Below are 13,986 nucleotides of genomic sequence, written 5' to 3' on the forward strand. Positions count from 1 at the left end.
AGGAAGGACATGACTTTCAACTTGGGAAGGCAAGAGGGTGATATAAAAATTCTAGATGTGTCCTAGTATTCCTGCATATACTTGCTGTGCATTAGGGTTTTCTTGGTTTTGGGGGGTGTTTGTTTTGGTTTGGTGTGGGGTTTTTTAAATGTCTCATGTCTTCATTGTGTCACCATAGCTAAGAAGCATCAAAATACATTGTTTTGTTGGGGTTTTTTTTATGTGTACTGTAATCTCCCCAAAGCAAAAAATTACTGATCCAATAAAGGGTCTAAAGTACATAGTAATTTAAGAATTTGAAAAATGAAATAGCTCCAGCCTTGTAGATTTTTAGCTTTATAAAGCAATAATTTTAAAAGACAGCGTTCCGGATGTGGCAAGGATAGATGAAGACCCCTAATGGAACGTGTCTTTCACTTTAAACTGACTTCATCTCTAAAACATGGCTTAATAATCTAAAGATTGGTTAAGCTCTGACTTTGGTGGAAGATGTAATGTGGGAGTCCATACAAGAGCTAAAGTAGAGGCAGCGCTGCGTCCTGCTCCTGCTTTGACCTTTGCCATCATCCTCTGATTCACAGGTGCTTTCCCACCAGGAATCAGCAAAACTGGGCAGCAGGAAAAACTCAGGAACTGTTTTCCCTCAAACACAGCAGCTTTGCATAAAGACAGAAACAATCAGTGCAGTGCTTGCCTATAGCTTGGATCACTCTTGGATTTACAAAAAATTGCCAACTCCCATACCAGTTGCTCATGCACTGGAAGGGCAGCTGCTGTATTTTCCAGCTGGTCATAGACTCTTCTTCCCTGATTCATCCTGGATGACATAGCACAATTCTCACCTTTGAGTCCTGCTTTCAAGGTCATTGACCAATGTGGCATAACATCTCAAATTCCAGATAAAAAGCGTTGTGTCGTTTTAAACATGTTGTTTAAAAATAATAAGAATGTTACTTTAAGACTGGCAGTCTGGGTTTATATGCAAATCAACAGAAATCTGTCATGTAACCTTAAACCTGAAGTTGGAGATAGCATTAGAAATTGGCATTATTCTAGGAACCGCTAACGCTGAGATCTGTTTCATAGTTGCACTGAAGTCTGTTAAAAGGAGACCAGTAAGGAAAAACTAGTCCCAAAACCTTATTTCTCCATAAGGCACTCACAAAAAAATCCGGTTCCGAGTTTGCAGGGATTTTTTTTTTTCCCCCCTTCTGTTGGCACTGCCTGAAGAAGGCCTCTGGCTCATCTGGCTGAAGAGTCCTCACCAAGGGCTGGGAAGTGACAGCGAGCGGGAAAGAATGGCTGCTGGTGTCCAGTGACCTCCTGGGACACACTGGGTCCTGTACAGCCTTCCCGCTGCACAGACAGCATCCCAGACGCCGACCCCTATGGAAGCACTCGCTGAAGGCAGCTCCTTGTAGTGCGAGAAGGTATTTCCAAAGCCCAAAGGCAGGCTAGCCCACTGCTAGCCATCCACAGACACTCACTGAGGTGCAGAGTCCAGCTCTGTGCGGGTATTATCTAAACATATCAGTTTCTGCCTCTGCTAAATCACCTCTGATTAATGAGTCTCTTCTAATCATTCAAAATTAATGAAAGGCAAATTTCCGAGCAATACCAATGCCCATTTCAAGAAACTCAACGTCTTCTCTCCATTCTGCTCTTCTCCTGCCTGAAAAACAACTTGGAACTGATGTAATGTGACTGAGGCCTGGGGACTGAGGTGATCACTTACCAGAGACGTGGGCTGTAGTTGCAACTACGAGTGCAACTATGAGCTTGACAGTGAGAATGTCAAATAGAGTCTTGGAGTAAGCAGACTGAGTAGTACACACACAGTGTGACTGTCTTAGTGCCCGCAGAAGCGGCTTGGGCTGTGCTCATCTCAAGGGGAAAAGGCCATAGGGTGCCTCTAGCTACAGCAGCGATGCAGCTTCACCTGCCCTCAGCTCCACAAGTGAGCCAGCAGACCAGCTGCACTCTTCCTGCCCACTATTTTTGGTGGGTTTTTTGTGGTTTTGTTGGGGTTTTTTTGAGCTGGTCAGCAGAACTTGCAACTCACTTTGCACTAGCTGTATGAGAGCTTGTGTTGCCAGTATCAAACATTCAAAAAAGTAGTCACTAGTCCTCTCTTACTTGAAATAAGTTATAATAAGATTGGCTTTGAAATAAATGGGCCATCTCAAAAAAAAAGAAGTCTGCTTGCATCTTATTTTGAAACCTGTAGGGTGCACTTGGGTCTCATGGTCTGTGTTTGCATTAAAGATGGAGTTTGAAAGTAAATTGCTTGCACATTTAAAAACAGCAACAACCTCTACCAGAATCTTCAGGCACTTGCTTTCTATATTTGACATGGAAGAGCTCAAGAGGCCTCTCTCTTCTTTTATCTGCCCATCATAATCTACCTTTCTGTACAGTCAATTCACGTCAAGTCCTGGTTTAAAACAAGCAACTCCCTTTACAGCACTGCAAAGAGCAAGCTACAGCTGCCTCTGTGTTTAGTGTAAAAGCAGTACAAAAGAGAGTCAGATCTCCACTTTGCAAGATAATGGTGGGGTTTGTTTTCTTCCTGTTTTGTACTAACATTTTTCAGTAGGATGTATGCAGTGTCAAATTTTTTAAAAAGGATTGACTTTCTAACAGTTTATAAGCTCCTTTTTTAAAATAGAATTTCAGTTTCAGATGCCATTAATACCCCTGAAAAACAGTGTTGCATGGATATAGCCACAAGCATGCAAAACCCACAATGGTAAATCGCAATAACGTGATGCCCACAGAGCCTGTGTGATTATAGCCCTTCTATTTTTTCATACACACATGTGCATGCACATGTATGCATGCATATGCATACACAGAGGTATTAAATAAAAGGGACAAGACAACCACTGTGAATGTGTCTGAAAAGAGTCATAAGACCATGATCTAAGATCAGTACTTCCTTTTTATTTGTTTGGTTTTTTTTTAACTCTTTGCATTGCCCCTTTGAGAAGGTCACAAGCAGAAAATAGGCTCTGTTGTGAGGCAATACTGTAGACTCCCTCTTAAGTAATATTTTTAGTTATTTAGTTTTAAAAACATCATGCTGTGCATCTAAATCATGTGTCATAAAGCAGAGGCTTTGTTTGGAGGCTACTTCTCCACTCCCGTGGCCAAGTGAGCTGTATCTGAGTCACACCTGGCATTTGCAGCACAGACCCATGGGGCTGCAGAGGTTTTCATTCACCTCTTCCACTTTCTCCCATCCTGTGAGGCTGCCAGCTAACATTGGGGTGTTGGTAACATGCAGGATGCTGAATGCGTTTTAAATCTCCATTCTCAGACTTCACCGAGGAGAAAGAAATCAACTGAAACTTAGTGCTACTGAATGGAGCTGGCAGAAGAAATGTTTAAGCAAAATTATGCTGTTAGGCACCCCAGTTAAACTGGAAGCCCTGGCCGTGGGATGGTGGGACTGCTAGATTTTATGAAGATTTAAGAAAAATCTAGACCTGTTAATGGAAGAGAATGTCTTTTTGCCTTTCTTTTTTTGCTGATGCCCTTCCCCACGCTGGGGCACACAGGCTCTGTTTTGGGGCCGCTGGAGAAAGGTGGAGGTATGGGTTGACGTTCTTGGCTGCTCGTGCAAAAGCCTGGTCACTCCCACACCCCTCACACCCACCCACTCCCATGCAGAAAACAGAAACTGCTCAGGAGTCGGTGAGGTGGTGCTGCTCTTCCTGGCCTTTGTGGTCCTCTGTCCTTCGGTGCTTTGCTTATTCCACAGTGAGAAAAAGATTAAACTGACCCTAAAACAGATGGAACAGCTTTTCCATTTACTTCAAGTTATTTTTAACCCGCTCATGAATTAGAGGCAATGAAGAGCTCCTGGCTTCAGTAACTAAAGATTGAACTGCAGATAAAAGAACCCATTTGCTAATCAGAGGGAGTTTTCAAGTTCCTGTATGTGATTATTCATCCTCATTACTACCATGAAGTACCAACTTCAATACCGAGCTAACATCTGAGTCACTGTGATGTCGCTGTTAAAAAGCACAATGTTGGCAGCCTTTGTGATTGACTTCTAAGGCTTGCAATGGTTGTGCTTTTCTCAAATTGCATCTGAAGCCAAATAATTCATTTCAAAAGTTTCAGCTTTCATTAAATAGTTATATTTAATTTTTATGCATGGTGATAGGTGATGATATATAAATATATATATTTGGCATTTGCAAAGTGTGTGGCATGCAGTGAGGCCCTCCAGGAAGGTCAGGAAGGGCTGCGGGATGGGGGTGTTTTGTTACATGTGGGAGTAACTGAGTTGCTTAGGATGGGGCAGGAGCTGAGCCTCAGAGCCCCATGGCTCTGGCACCATTTTGGTCAGAGCTGTGCTACGTGGGTAGGGCAAAGAACTTGGCAAATAAGACCACCAGATGCAGTCCTAAATTGGTCTCAAGGTTAGTGGGTGAGGGCAAGAGTTTAAAAGTATTTGCATGTGCTGGTTGAATATAAATGCTATATATACAGCAACTGATATTGATTTTTAAAAATGTGATGAGTGAACTAAAACACATGCAGTGGACAGAAGTCAGAAAATAAAACATGAAATATAAACTGAATTCGTTTGGTTTCTGTATTAAGACTCCGTATAAATGTCTTGTCGATTAAAGATAATACAGAAAATTCTAGTAGTAGTAAAACTGTAACTATAAATAAAATAGGACTTTACTGCAACAGCTCAGACAGGTACTAAACAAAATGCAAGTGAGACTATGTAGTTTTACAGTGAGTTTCAATCAGCTTGACCTGACGAGGTGGAGGACAAAACAGTTGCCGTCTTTACAGAAAAACTGCTGGGGAAGGCTGGGAAATGCTGCTTGTTTTGATGGGCTCTCTCTCCTGAAGTTAGAGCCAAGTCCAAGGACTTTTCCCTGTACTTGTGCACTGTTCCCCATACTATGCACTGTGGCCACTGCCACTTTTGTTTTTCAGCCCGTATCTGTAGTGTGACTGATTACTACAACTCCCAGCCCTCCCCAGCTCTTTTCAGGCTCTCCTGTAGCCTCCTTCACCAAGCAGCTGGCAGCATGTTTGCATGGACCATGGGCTACTGGATGGAAAGTAAGCAGCCAGAGAGGCTGATGCAAGAAACTGCTGTTCAAGAGCCACGTAGACGGAGCAGAGGCTCTGGGGAGAAACTCTTGGTTTTTCATGCCAGATAGTTGTTCTGTTATGAACTAGTACCCTTGTGTAGTAAAGGGCACTTATATTTGCTTTAATGAGCAAGAACTATGTATTCCTGCAGTCATTCCCTACATGAAATATTTTAGGCCAGTTAATCTACCTATAGCAATGTCTGAATGACTTAAAAATTTGAGTACTTCATTCAAGAACAGGCAGATTTATGGAGCCCACAGAGCTGGGATTTTTTTATCCCCTGGTTTCTCCCTGCCTTTTGCCAGTAAAATGGACTGAGATTTGTGTCTGGCAAAGCTGACTGCTTCCCACTGCCCTAGCCTTGAGCACCAGCAGCATCACAGAGTAACCGCACCAGCCATATGGATCTAGAGCCTCCAAACTGTCTTGGGGTCAGGAGCAGCGAGACTAAACCCATGTATTGGCAGCAAGGAGTGTCCAGTGCATGCCTCATCAGTCTGAAACCATTCATATTGCTCAACGTGGCTGAGAAAAGAAGTACCAACTTCGTTCCTGTCACAGACTGTGATGTGATGTTGTTGTATTACAACACTGGAACTGAATTTACATGCACAAAAAAACTTCCAAACAATCTTGCTGTCAAAAAAGTACCTGAAACTGTGACCCTCACCATGATGAAGACCCCTCCTCTTCCTCTCCTTCCCAGCACCTTCTAGCCCTTTCTGAGGAGGAAATGCCTTCAGCAAATACTTTGCCCTTAGTTGATTGTTAACTCACAGCACCAGCCTCCCTGAGGAGCCTGCTGATTACGCCCGCTGATTGACTCTGGCTGCTATTGGTGGTGCACGGCTAATGGTGAGGCTGGCAGCCTTCCGTGCTGGAGCCTGGGGATTTTGTGTGTCTTGTTCTGTGCGTCAGGGAACAGGGTAACATTCTGCTAGACTTACTCAAGATAGAAAAACATTTTTGGACAGAAATGTCTTGGTTTTGATTAATACAAATAATGCTAACACGATGTGAGCACAGAGTGCTTGGTGCCTGTATAATTTTGCTGTGCCGGGAGCACAGAAGCAGGGGCTTACCAAAAGCAAGGTGCTGATGTCCCGCCTGCAGCCTGCCCAGGTTGCACAGGCAGAGGAAGACGTTTCTGATACACCCAAGAAATAGGCATATTTCCATATGTTTCTATATGATTGACCTCTAGAGTTCTGAGGCAAGTTTGCATCTACCATTCTCCTTCAAAATGCCAAGTTATTTGTATTTCTGAGCAATGAAGCATAAGGTGCTTGTGACTAAGCTGCAGCAGCCTTGCATGCAGGGTGTTTCTGTGCAGAACAAGCTCTGAGCTCAGGTGGAAGCTGGAAATTTTATTTTTTTCCCGCTGGGCTTTCTTGCATTATTCTGCAGGGGCTGAGGTGTATCTGCTGCTACACTCACCCCTCCACACAAAATGCCACCCTGCCATGTGTGACTGCACCTCCCCGCAGCGGCCACTGGCCTTTGCCCACCGCAAAGGGGAAATCTTGCAGTGCTGGGAAGGACCAGGGACATTGGCTTGGTTCCTAGAGTCTTCCCAACAAGGTACAGTCTGCGGGGAACAAAGGATGAGGCCATTTCTACTGGAGATGCTATGGATGTGTGTTTGCATAATAAATTTTAAAAAACTAAACCCCATCTGACTTCCATCAGCGAAACCTGGGGGTGACACAAACCATGAAATGACCCTGGAGATACCATCAGGCTCTGGGAAGGCACCATAACTCACATGAGGAACGGGCTACTAAATATAGCACTGGAAGCTGCAATCAGAAATATATTTTCTGCAATGCAAACCAATTAGAGGGGTTGACATTAAACTGGTATACAGTTTCCACATTGCAGCTGTTTCTTCTCTAGAAAGTCTCCTTTTGTAGAAAGTGCTGTTGAAATTGTGTCTGTAAGTGATCTTAGGTGCTGGCATTGCAATGGCAATGCTGCGATTGCAACAGTGGAAGGGTCGCAAAAAACTGATTTGAAAAAAAAGAAATACATCCATCAAGGGTCTTATAGCTGCTGCTGAATCAATTACATAAATTTTTATTTAGCAATAGCATAGAGCATACTTCATTTTAGCAACAAAATGCTTCTTCTAGAAAGTTTCTCTTTTCAAAGGCAAATTCTGTTTTAGACTAAAGGAGAATCAAAGCCACACTGCTTTTAGGTATTAGCAATCACAATAACCTCTCAGGGAGCCTTATTTTCTTTTCATGTACAAGAAGAGCAGTTTATGTTAATCATGGAGAAAAAAAGAAACCCCAACATTTCATCAGACTGCTTGGAGTTATGCCAGAAGCATCTGAGGATGGGGAAAGCAGTCACGCTCAGCGCTCTGATGCTTGCTGACAGGCACTATACCAGAGAAAAAGGCATTGCATCACTTTTTGAATTACAGTGTTATAAATTACTATATTAAAGGGCAATAATGTAAAAAGCCAGTCAAATAGTCAGGTTTAAGTTGAAAGTGGATTCTGTAGTTAGTTATTTTGGTGCTACCATTTTTCAATTAAATATTTTTCCTCCAGCTCATACTAATGGAAGTAGTAGAACCTCAGGAATATAAAAACTGAAAACTTCAGATTGAATCTTTTTATCCAAGGGCTGTAGAGCCCTATGTTTTTTCTTGTAACAGTTGCATTACAGATAAACAACGATCTACTTACAAAGTTTTACTTTATTTAAGCCTGCTAGAGCAAATAAAAACCTAGTTGCTGTTTCCTATCATGGTTTATTCCCCAGAGTAGCTCTAACATAGCTAAGAGATGAAGGCACTCTGCATGGAGGTGCCGGCAGACTTTTGTGGCAACTGCTTCATCTCTGGACCTCTGCTGCAAGTGTTGGCCAGTTTAGCATCTGCAGTGAGGGTGTTAGGTCTCTGCTGGGCTGCAATGCAGGCAGGACCACATGCACAGTCACAGACAGCTCCAGAGCCATGGTTTCATGTAAGCAAACAGGCAGAACCGCCTGGCAATGACTCTTGGCTTCAAACAGATTTCTGTACCCAGACTCCAATGGCAACCCCTTAAGTGGGATTAAACTATAGGCTGAAATGGCTTGAAATGAATGCATTTTAGTCGTGCATGTAAAATCGAGCTTTCCTGCTTTTCTGCTTGCATTTCAACTGCAAACAGCCATCATGAAGCCATAAAGCAGCTCCAAGAATAGAGCACGTCTACTCTGGGTCAGTGCTTTTTTGGAACAAAGATCTCTAAAAACCAACATATGGCAGCAAAGGCTGTGTGCTGGACTGGTTGTACAAAGACAAGCAGGATTTTCCTGGTTTAATCTCCAGATTGGGTGCAGTGATTTAGACATTGGATACCTTCAAATGGACACACACAATGACACCGTTTTCGTTGGTGTAGGCAGACACAGAAAGGTGCTAGTGAGATGGGACTTGCTAACTTGTCTATGCTAGGGTTAACTGCATGCTGTATTGCTTATTTTTGATGATGTAGCTGTGGCAAGCTGTTTTGGAACCAAGGGCATTTTAAGTGCATGTGAGATAAGCACAAACTCATTTTGTCTGTACAGTCCTTAATCAGATAAAGGTCTTCATATATGTGTCTGAGTCCCTTTACCAGCATTATGCAAAAGACTTGAGTCTTTATCAAAAAATAAATAAAGAACAATTCAAGTCCCTCTTCTCTTGGGAACATGAAAGGCACCTTATATGCTGCCATAAGATAAATCTTACCTGAGATCATTCCTGGAGCCACACGACTCATTGAGGACACAACTTATCCTACTATTGACAGCACTTTCTCAGGATGGGAACTTACTTTCCAAGCCCTCTTTCAGATGAACATGCTGTGTTAATTTACACAGTGGTGTAAGTGATCCACCACTCTGTGCTCTGGGCCTGCAGATGTGACATTCGCTCAGCAGACACCTCCAAGCCTACCTAGGAGTGAACCATGAACTACACATGGGAGTTTTACACACCTCAGGAGTTGCTGGAAGGTGACTGGAAGTTGTAGCTCCTAGAGGACCTCTTGGTCCTCTAGAGGACCTCCAACAGAGGACCTCGGCCTAGCCCTGTAATAAATCTTAGCAGAATGGGCCCAAAACCAAACATTTTTTTTAAACTTTCAGTCTTCAAAGTCAAAATAGAAAACCCTGAACTGAATTCAGAGTATCTAAGATACCCTGTAAGAGGAGCTACTGCAACTCAGTTTCCTACCACACTCCAGCATTACACGTTAGGACTAAAACTAATTGTACCTATACATGTACACCTCAGAATCCACATTTTGACTGAATGGCATTGGCAAGGCTTCATATCATAAAACTCACCTGCCCCCATCCTTGCCAAGAGGGAGAGGAAAAGCACCCTGAAGCTCAATAATGAAGTGGGTTCTTCACTTTCCTTCACTCACTATCATATCATCCAAGTAATTCAGTGGGTGAGGGGGAGAAATCAAGATAGAAGTTGGCAGGAGAAAGTACTCCACAACCAGTTTCTTTTAAAAATTGATTGTATTTAATATTTCAATGCCTAAGGCTAGCACTGCTAGACAAATTGCATGATAAGATCTAGTGAAATAAAACATGATTTAAGTACAAAAGCTGGAGGAAAAAACGCTCACGCTTTCCAGAGGCAATGAGGTATTTTAACTATACAAAGTCTGAATGTCCAACAGCATCTGCAGATCTTCCCCTTTGCACTGCCATCTTTGCTGAACGTTGGGCATTCAATAGTTCTTTCTGTGAGTGTTTTTCAAATGGCCAAGGAAAAGTGCATCACTGTCTTTAAAGATGAAAGACTTCTTACATCTGTCTTGCCACATTTTTAGACTGGTCACTTTAAAATGTTCAACCACTTTTTCAAGCCATTCTGACATAAGGTGGAGGTTTGGATGCGTCTTCCTCTGCGGTTAAGTCCCGGGCTGGAAACCGATCTGGCAAGTTAAAAAATCTGTCCCCAGGACCTGCATGGGGAAGGAAAGAAAAAACCATTAAACCTAGTATAGATGCTTGCACAAAATCCTGAATCCCTTTTGGCTCTGAGTATTTTGGTTACTGCAATTTGGCTTGGGAGGTAAAGTTTAATCAGGATGTTCTGTTCACAATCCTGGTGAATATCCAAATACACGGATGGGAAGAGTTACTCACTTTGTACAGCGCAAACCATCTCCACAGCCTGATTTTGGTCCTCACTAGGTTGCAACCACTCCTACGAATGAAACAGCGTCATCAAAATACTCATCTGTGAGTTTGTCCAAGAAGATACACCTGAACCCATTTTAAAAGTCTGTGTTGTCCACTTCCCCTAACAAATTTTAGCTTGAAAGTTTAAAGCAGTCTCACGTTACACACTTGGTATCTTTAGTCAAGAACAGCTGCCTTGCAACCTGTACCCATTAATTCCTTATCTAATGAGGTGGTCAGCTGTATCTGCTTTAATACAGCATCAGAATTACTCCAGTAGAGAAGTAGCTGGTATTTACTACACTCACTTAGCAGAGACACACAGCATGTGCCCCTACTTTACTGAGGTAGAGTCCTCATAAATCAGCATTAAAATGTGGTGTAATATCCCCTACAATTCACACACAGGGGATATTTTTATTATCGAGCTTGTAGTTCTATAGATAAGGCATCTTGGTGCGTAAGTGCCAGTAAGTCTTTGAAATGCTGTACCAGCAGCAATCCTTCATCCAAGAGTGAGAGGAGTAGTTTCTGAGAAGGAGAGCAGGAACTGATAGCAAATGGGACCACAGTAGCTTCAGCATTAATGGTTTGGAAAATGAAGATAACTTAGACTAGGTCTTACACACGACTGTAAACAAGAGGGAAGTAGTAAAAGGAAAGATACAAAAATTATAAAATGCTTCTAACATTCACTGAATTTCTTACAATTAGCCATGGAGGACCGAGATAGAGCTGAGGTTAGGTTTATAGAAGAAAAATACATTGTCTTCCTGGCTTTTTCCCCTCCCACCCACATCCGGTACGAATAAATGGGTACCCTGGACTCCTCACTCACCATCCCAGTGACGCTGTCGTAGCACGAGCAGCGAGGAAGACTGCGGCATCCCAAATAAGCCATTGCCAGCACCACAAAAGCACTGCAGAGGGATGCAGATAACATGGTGACGTTGGCACCCTTGACCACTTTATTAAGTACAAACTTCTGCAAGTAGAAAAGGAGATGTTAAAGCCATGTTCAAAAAGTGAGCTTCTCCACTGAAAATGTTCCAATTACTGCAAGAATGCCCCAATTGCATTGTAGAGATGGATACAGAGTCAGTGCTATTTAAGGCTTTTCTTCCTGTGTTCTAAAGAGCAAGCCAAGTGTGAACCTCAAATAGGAAAAGAGCAAGCAGGAAAATAAAGTTTCTGATACAATGAAAGACACTATGCAATGGTGTCGGGTTTGGGAATAGCTTTATCAATGAGTAGAAATCCAAGGAACGGCTGCTCCTCTTCACACTGAATATGAGAAATGTCTTCTGTTGTACTGTGTCTTAGCAGCCTGCTATTTCAATCTGTCCTGCAACAAACTAATGAACAGCTTCATCTGCCTCAAACGTCTTCATCCCCACAGGGAGCCATTGCTTGTACCAGGTTTGAGGTATAAAAGGGCTAACTCACTCCTTTTTTCCAGCTTTACTGTGGGGTATACACTTGAAATAATACCCAGTTTTAATCATGTAACTGGTGTAACTTCATCACCTGAACTACACATTGGAAAGGATTCAAGCCAGGCAACTGCTGTCTCAGGCCAGGTAAGGGCTGGTAACCATTCCTTTTCATGAGCAGTACAATTATTTTTCCTGGAACAATCCAAATCCTTGCACACTCAGCAACAGCAGTTGATCTGCCTAGGGTGTGTTGAGGTGCGTTACCAGTGTTATAGACAGATACTGATATTTTTTTATATATATATTATAGTTATTGATACTTACTGTATGGATAACATGGATAGGGGCTGAATTCAGCTCTTCCTCTTCACCATAGTTCAGTGTCAGCGAGCTATAAACTACCACAATGAGGATGGCAACACAAGAGATTATGGAAGCACCTATCAGCACATTCACCTACACAGAGAAATTGAAGGAGGAAAAGAAGGGGAGCAGGAATTAAAGCTACCTGTTGACAAATCAACACAATTAATACAGACAAAATGTACCTACAAGCATTGCAGGTACCAGCTTCTAACCTTCTGTAACACTATAAAGTACCGGGTAGCAACAGTCACTTGGAAGCCAAACACAATGCAGTAAAGGTTTCCATGCTACTGAATTTCTGAGATACAATTGAATCACAAATCTTAACCACAGGTGCTACCTGGACAGAAAGACTTTGTTCTTAGAGATCTTATAAACAATATCCCCCTTGAAGGTTGCACGGCTGGAGAGACTTGCCTGGGAAATGCAAGTCACTTAACTGGGTTCCTATTTTACTGTATACAAGTCTTGTTAACAGGAAAGAACACCAAAAGAAATGCATTCACAAGCAAGCATTTTCACAGCTTTTTTTCTTGTTATTAGAGACAGCACTCATCTGCTGCCACAGAAAGCAAGGTAACATTGCATCCTCCTTTTGCTTAGGAATGGAGCAGCTTTTGTGAAGATAACTCAAGGATATAAGCAGAAGGACCAGCTAGCTCATTCCCTTACCAGAACTGTTATTGATTGCCCCAACAACACTTTGCCCCTGCCCAGTATACACACAACCCCCTTCCTTCCCATCCCCAGGCTTACAAGAACGGGATTCTTCCTCTGAGAGGAAAACAAAGCCAGGACGCCTGGGACTCCCATCACCTGCAGAGTACAAAAGAAGTTGGTAACTAGGAGACAAGTATCGAATTCAGAAGATAACTACTACAGAGCAGGTGAAAGGCCCTCGTTTACAAGGCTTGGATCAGAGTAACTGTTGGGTCAGAAATGGATAAGGAAATGCTGATTTCTTCTGTTTTACTTTCTTCCTTACCTTTGCTGGCCTCTCTGTGGTCACTGTGCTTCTGCAAATGACCCTGTCAGCTGCCACTATGCCCCACTTTCTACATTATCCAGTAGTAATTTATTTCATTTAGCTTCTTCAGAGGGAAGTCTGCTTGCACTCGCCTGCCTGCACCACAATAAGGAAACTTTTATTATCTGAGTTCAAAGCAGGAAACCGTGGAAGAGCTGGCAAGGAGTTCTGGCCTCCCTCCCACCCCCAATCTGAGGTAGCACTGGGGAAAGAAAAACCCAACACAAAACAAAGCACAGAAAATATAGGGCAACTTTACCATCCCAGCCCAAATTGGAGCTCTGGTTTTGCCCAGCTGAGACTCTGTTCTGAAAATGCCATCTATGAACCCGCAGACGATGCACGCTGTGCTGAAGGCTATCTGGAGCAGACCCAGCACGACCATGTTCCTCTGGTTGAAGATGAAATACCGATAGCGATCCATCCTGCTTTGATCTACACATAAATCCCCGCACAAGGAGACTGGAAAGCAGTAGGGTAGCCCTCCAGCAAAGCGGAGAATGGCTTTTCCTGGGCAGGAGAAAGAAAGGACAGGAGCATCAGGACACACCACACGTTCACCACGGGGTACAGAGGTCACCTCCTCATCAGCAGCAGTGACAGCGAGCAAAGGTGAGCAGTCCTTTGGGAAATCCCTCAGGCTGCTGCTAGGCAGGTGCGCAGGGCACCACTGCACAGAACTTCTGATGTTTCTGGATAGAGGTGTGTGAGCCTCGCCCCATATCCCACCCCTAACCTTTTTCCTTCGGGTTTTTTTTCTACCCGGAAAGGTGCTGGGCTTTGCTTGAATTTTGATCCTTTCAAGAGAGAAACTCGGAAAGACCTGACCGCTTCGCG

The 13,986-nt window shown here is 43.1% G+C and overlaps 1 protein-coding gene across 1 annotated transcript; it reads right to left on the bottom strand.

Annotated features, from left to right (window-relative positions):
• Nucleotides 1-9,996: 9,996 nt before the first annotated feature.
• LOC104543067 lies at nucleotides 9,997-13,534 on the bottom strand. The gene is made up of 6 exons (XM_010187573.1): nucleotides 13,409-13,534; nucleotides 12,879-12,938; nucleotides 12,081-12,212; nucleotides 11,159-11,305; nucleotides 10,285-10,345; nucleotides 9,997-10,100 (listed from the first exon to the last, which is right to left on the bottom strand). Exons 1-6 carry the CDS (start codon nucleotides 13,532-13,534, stop codon nucleotides 9,997-9,999), a joined length of 630 nt encoding a protein of 209 aa, XP_010185875.1.
• Nucleotides 13,535-13,986: the final 452 nt, after the last annotated feature.

The sequence above is a fragment of the Mesitornis unicolor genome, unplaced genomic scaffold (assembly GCF_000695765.1).
Source record: "Mesitornis unicolor isolate BGI_N332 unplaced genomic scaffold, ASM69576v1 scaffold42886, whole genome shotgun sequence".
NCBI lineage: Eukaryota > Metazoa > Chordata > Aves > Mesitornithiformes > Mesitornithidae > Mesitornis > Mesitornis unicolor.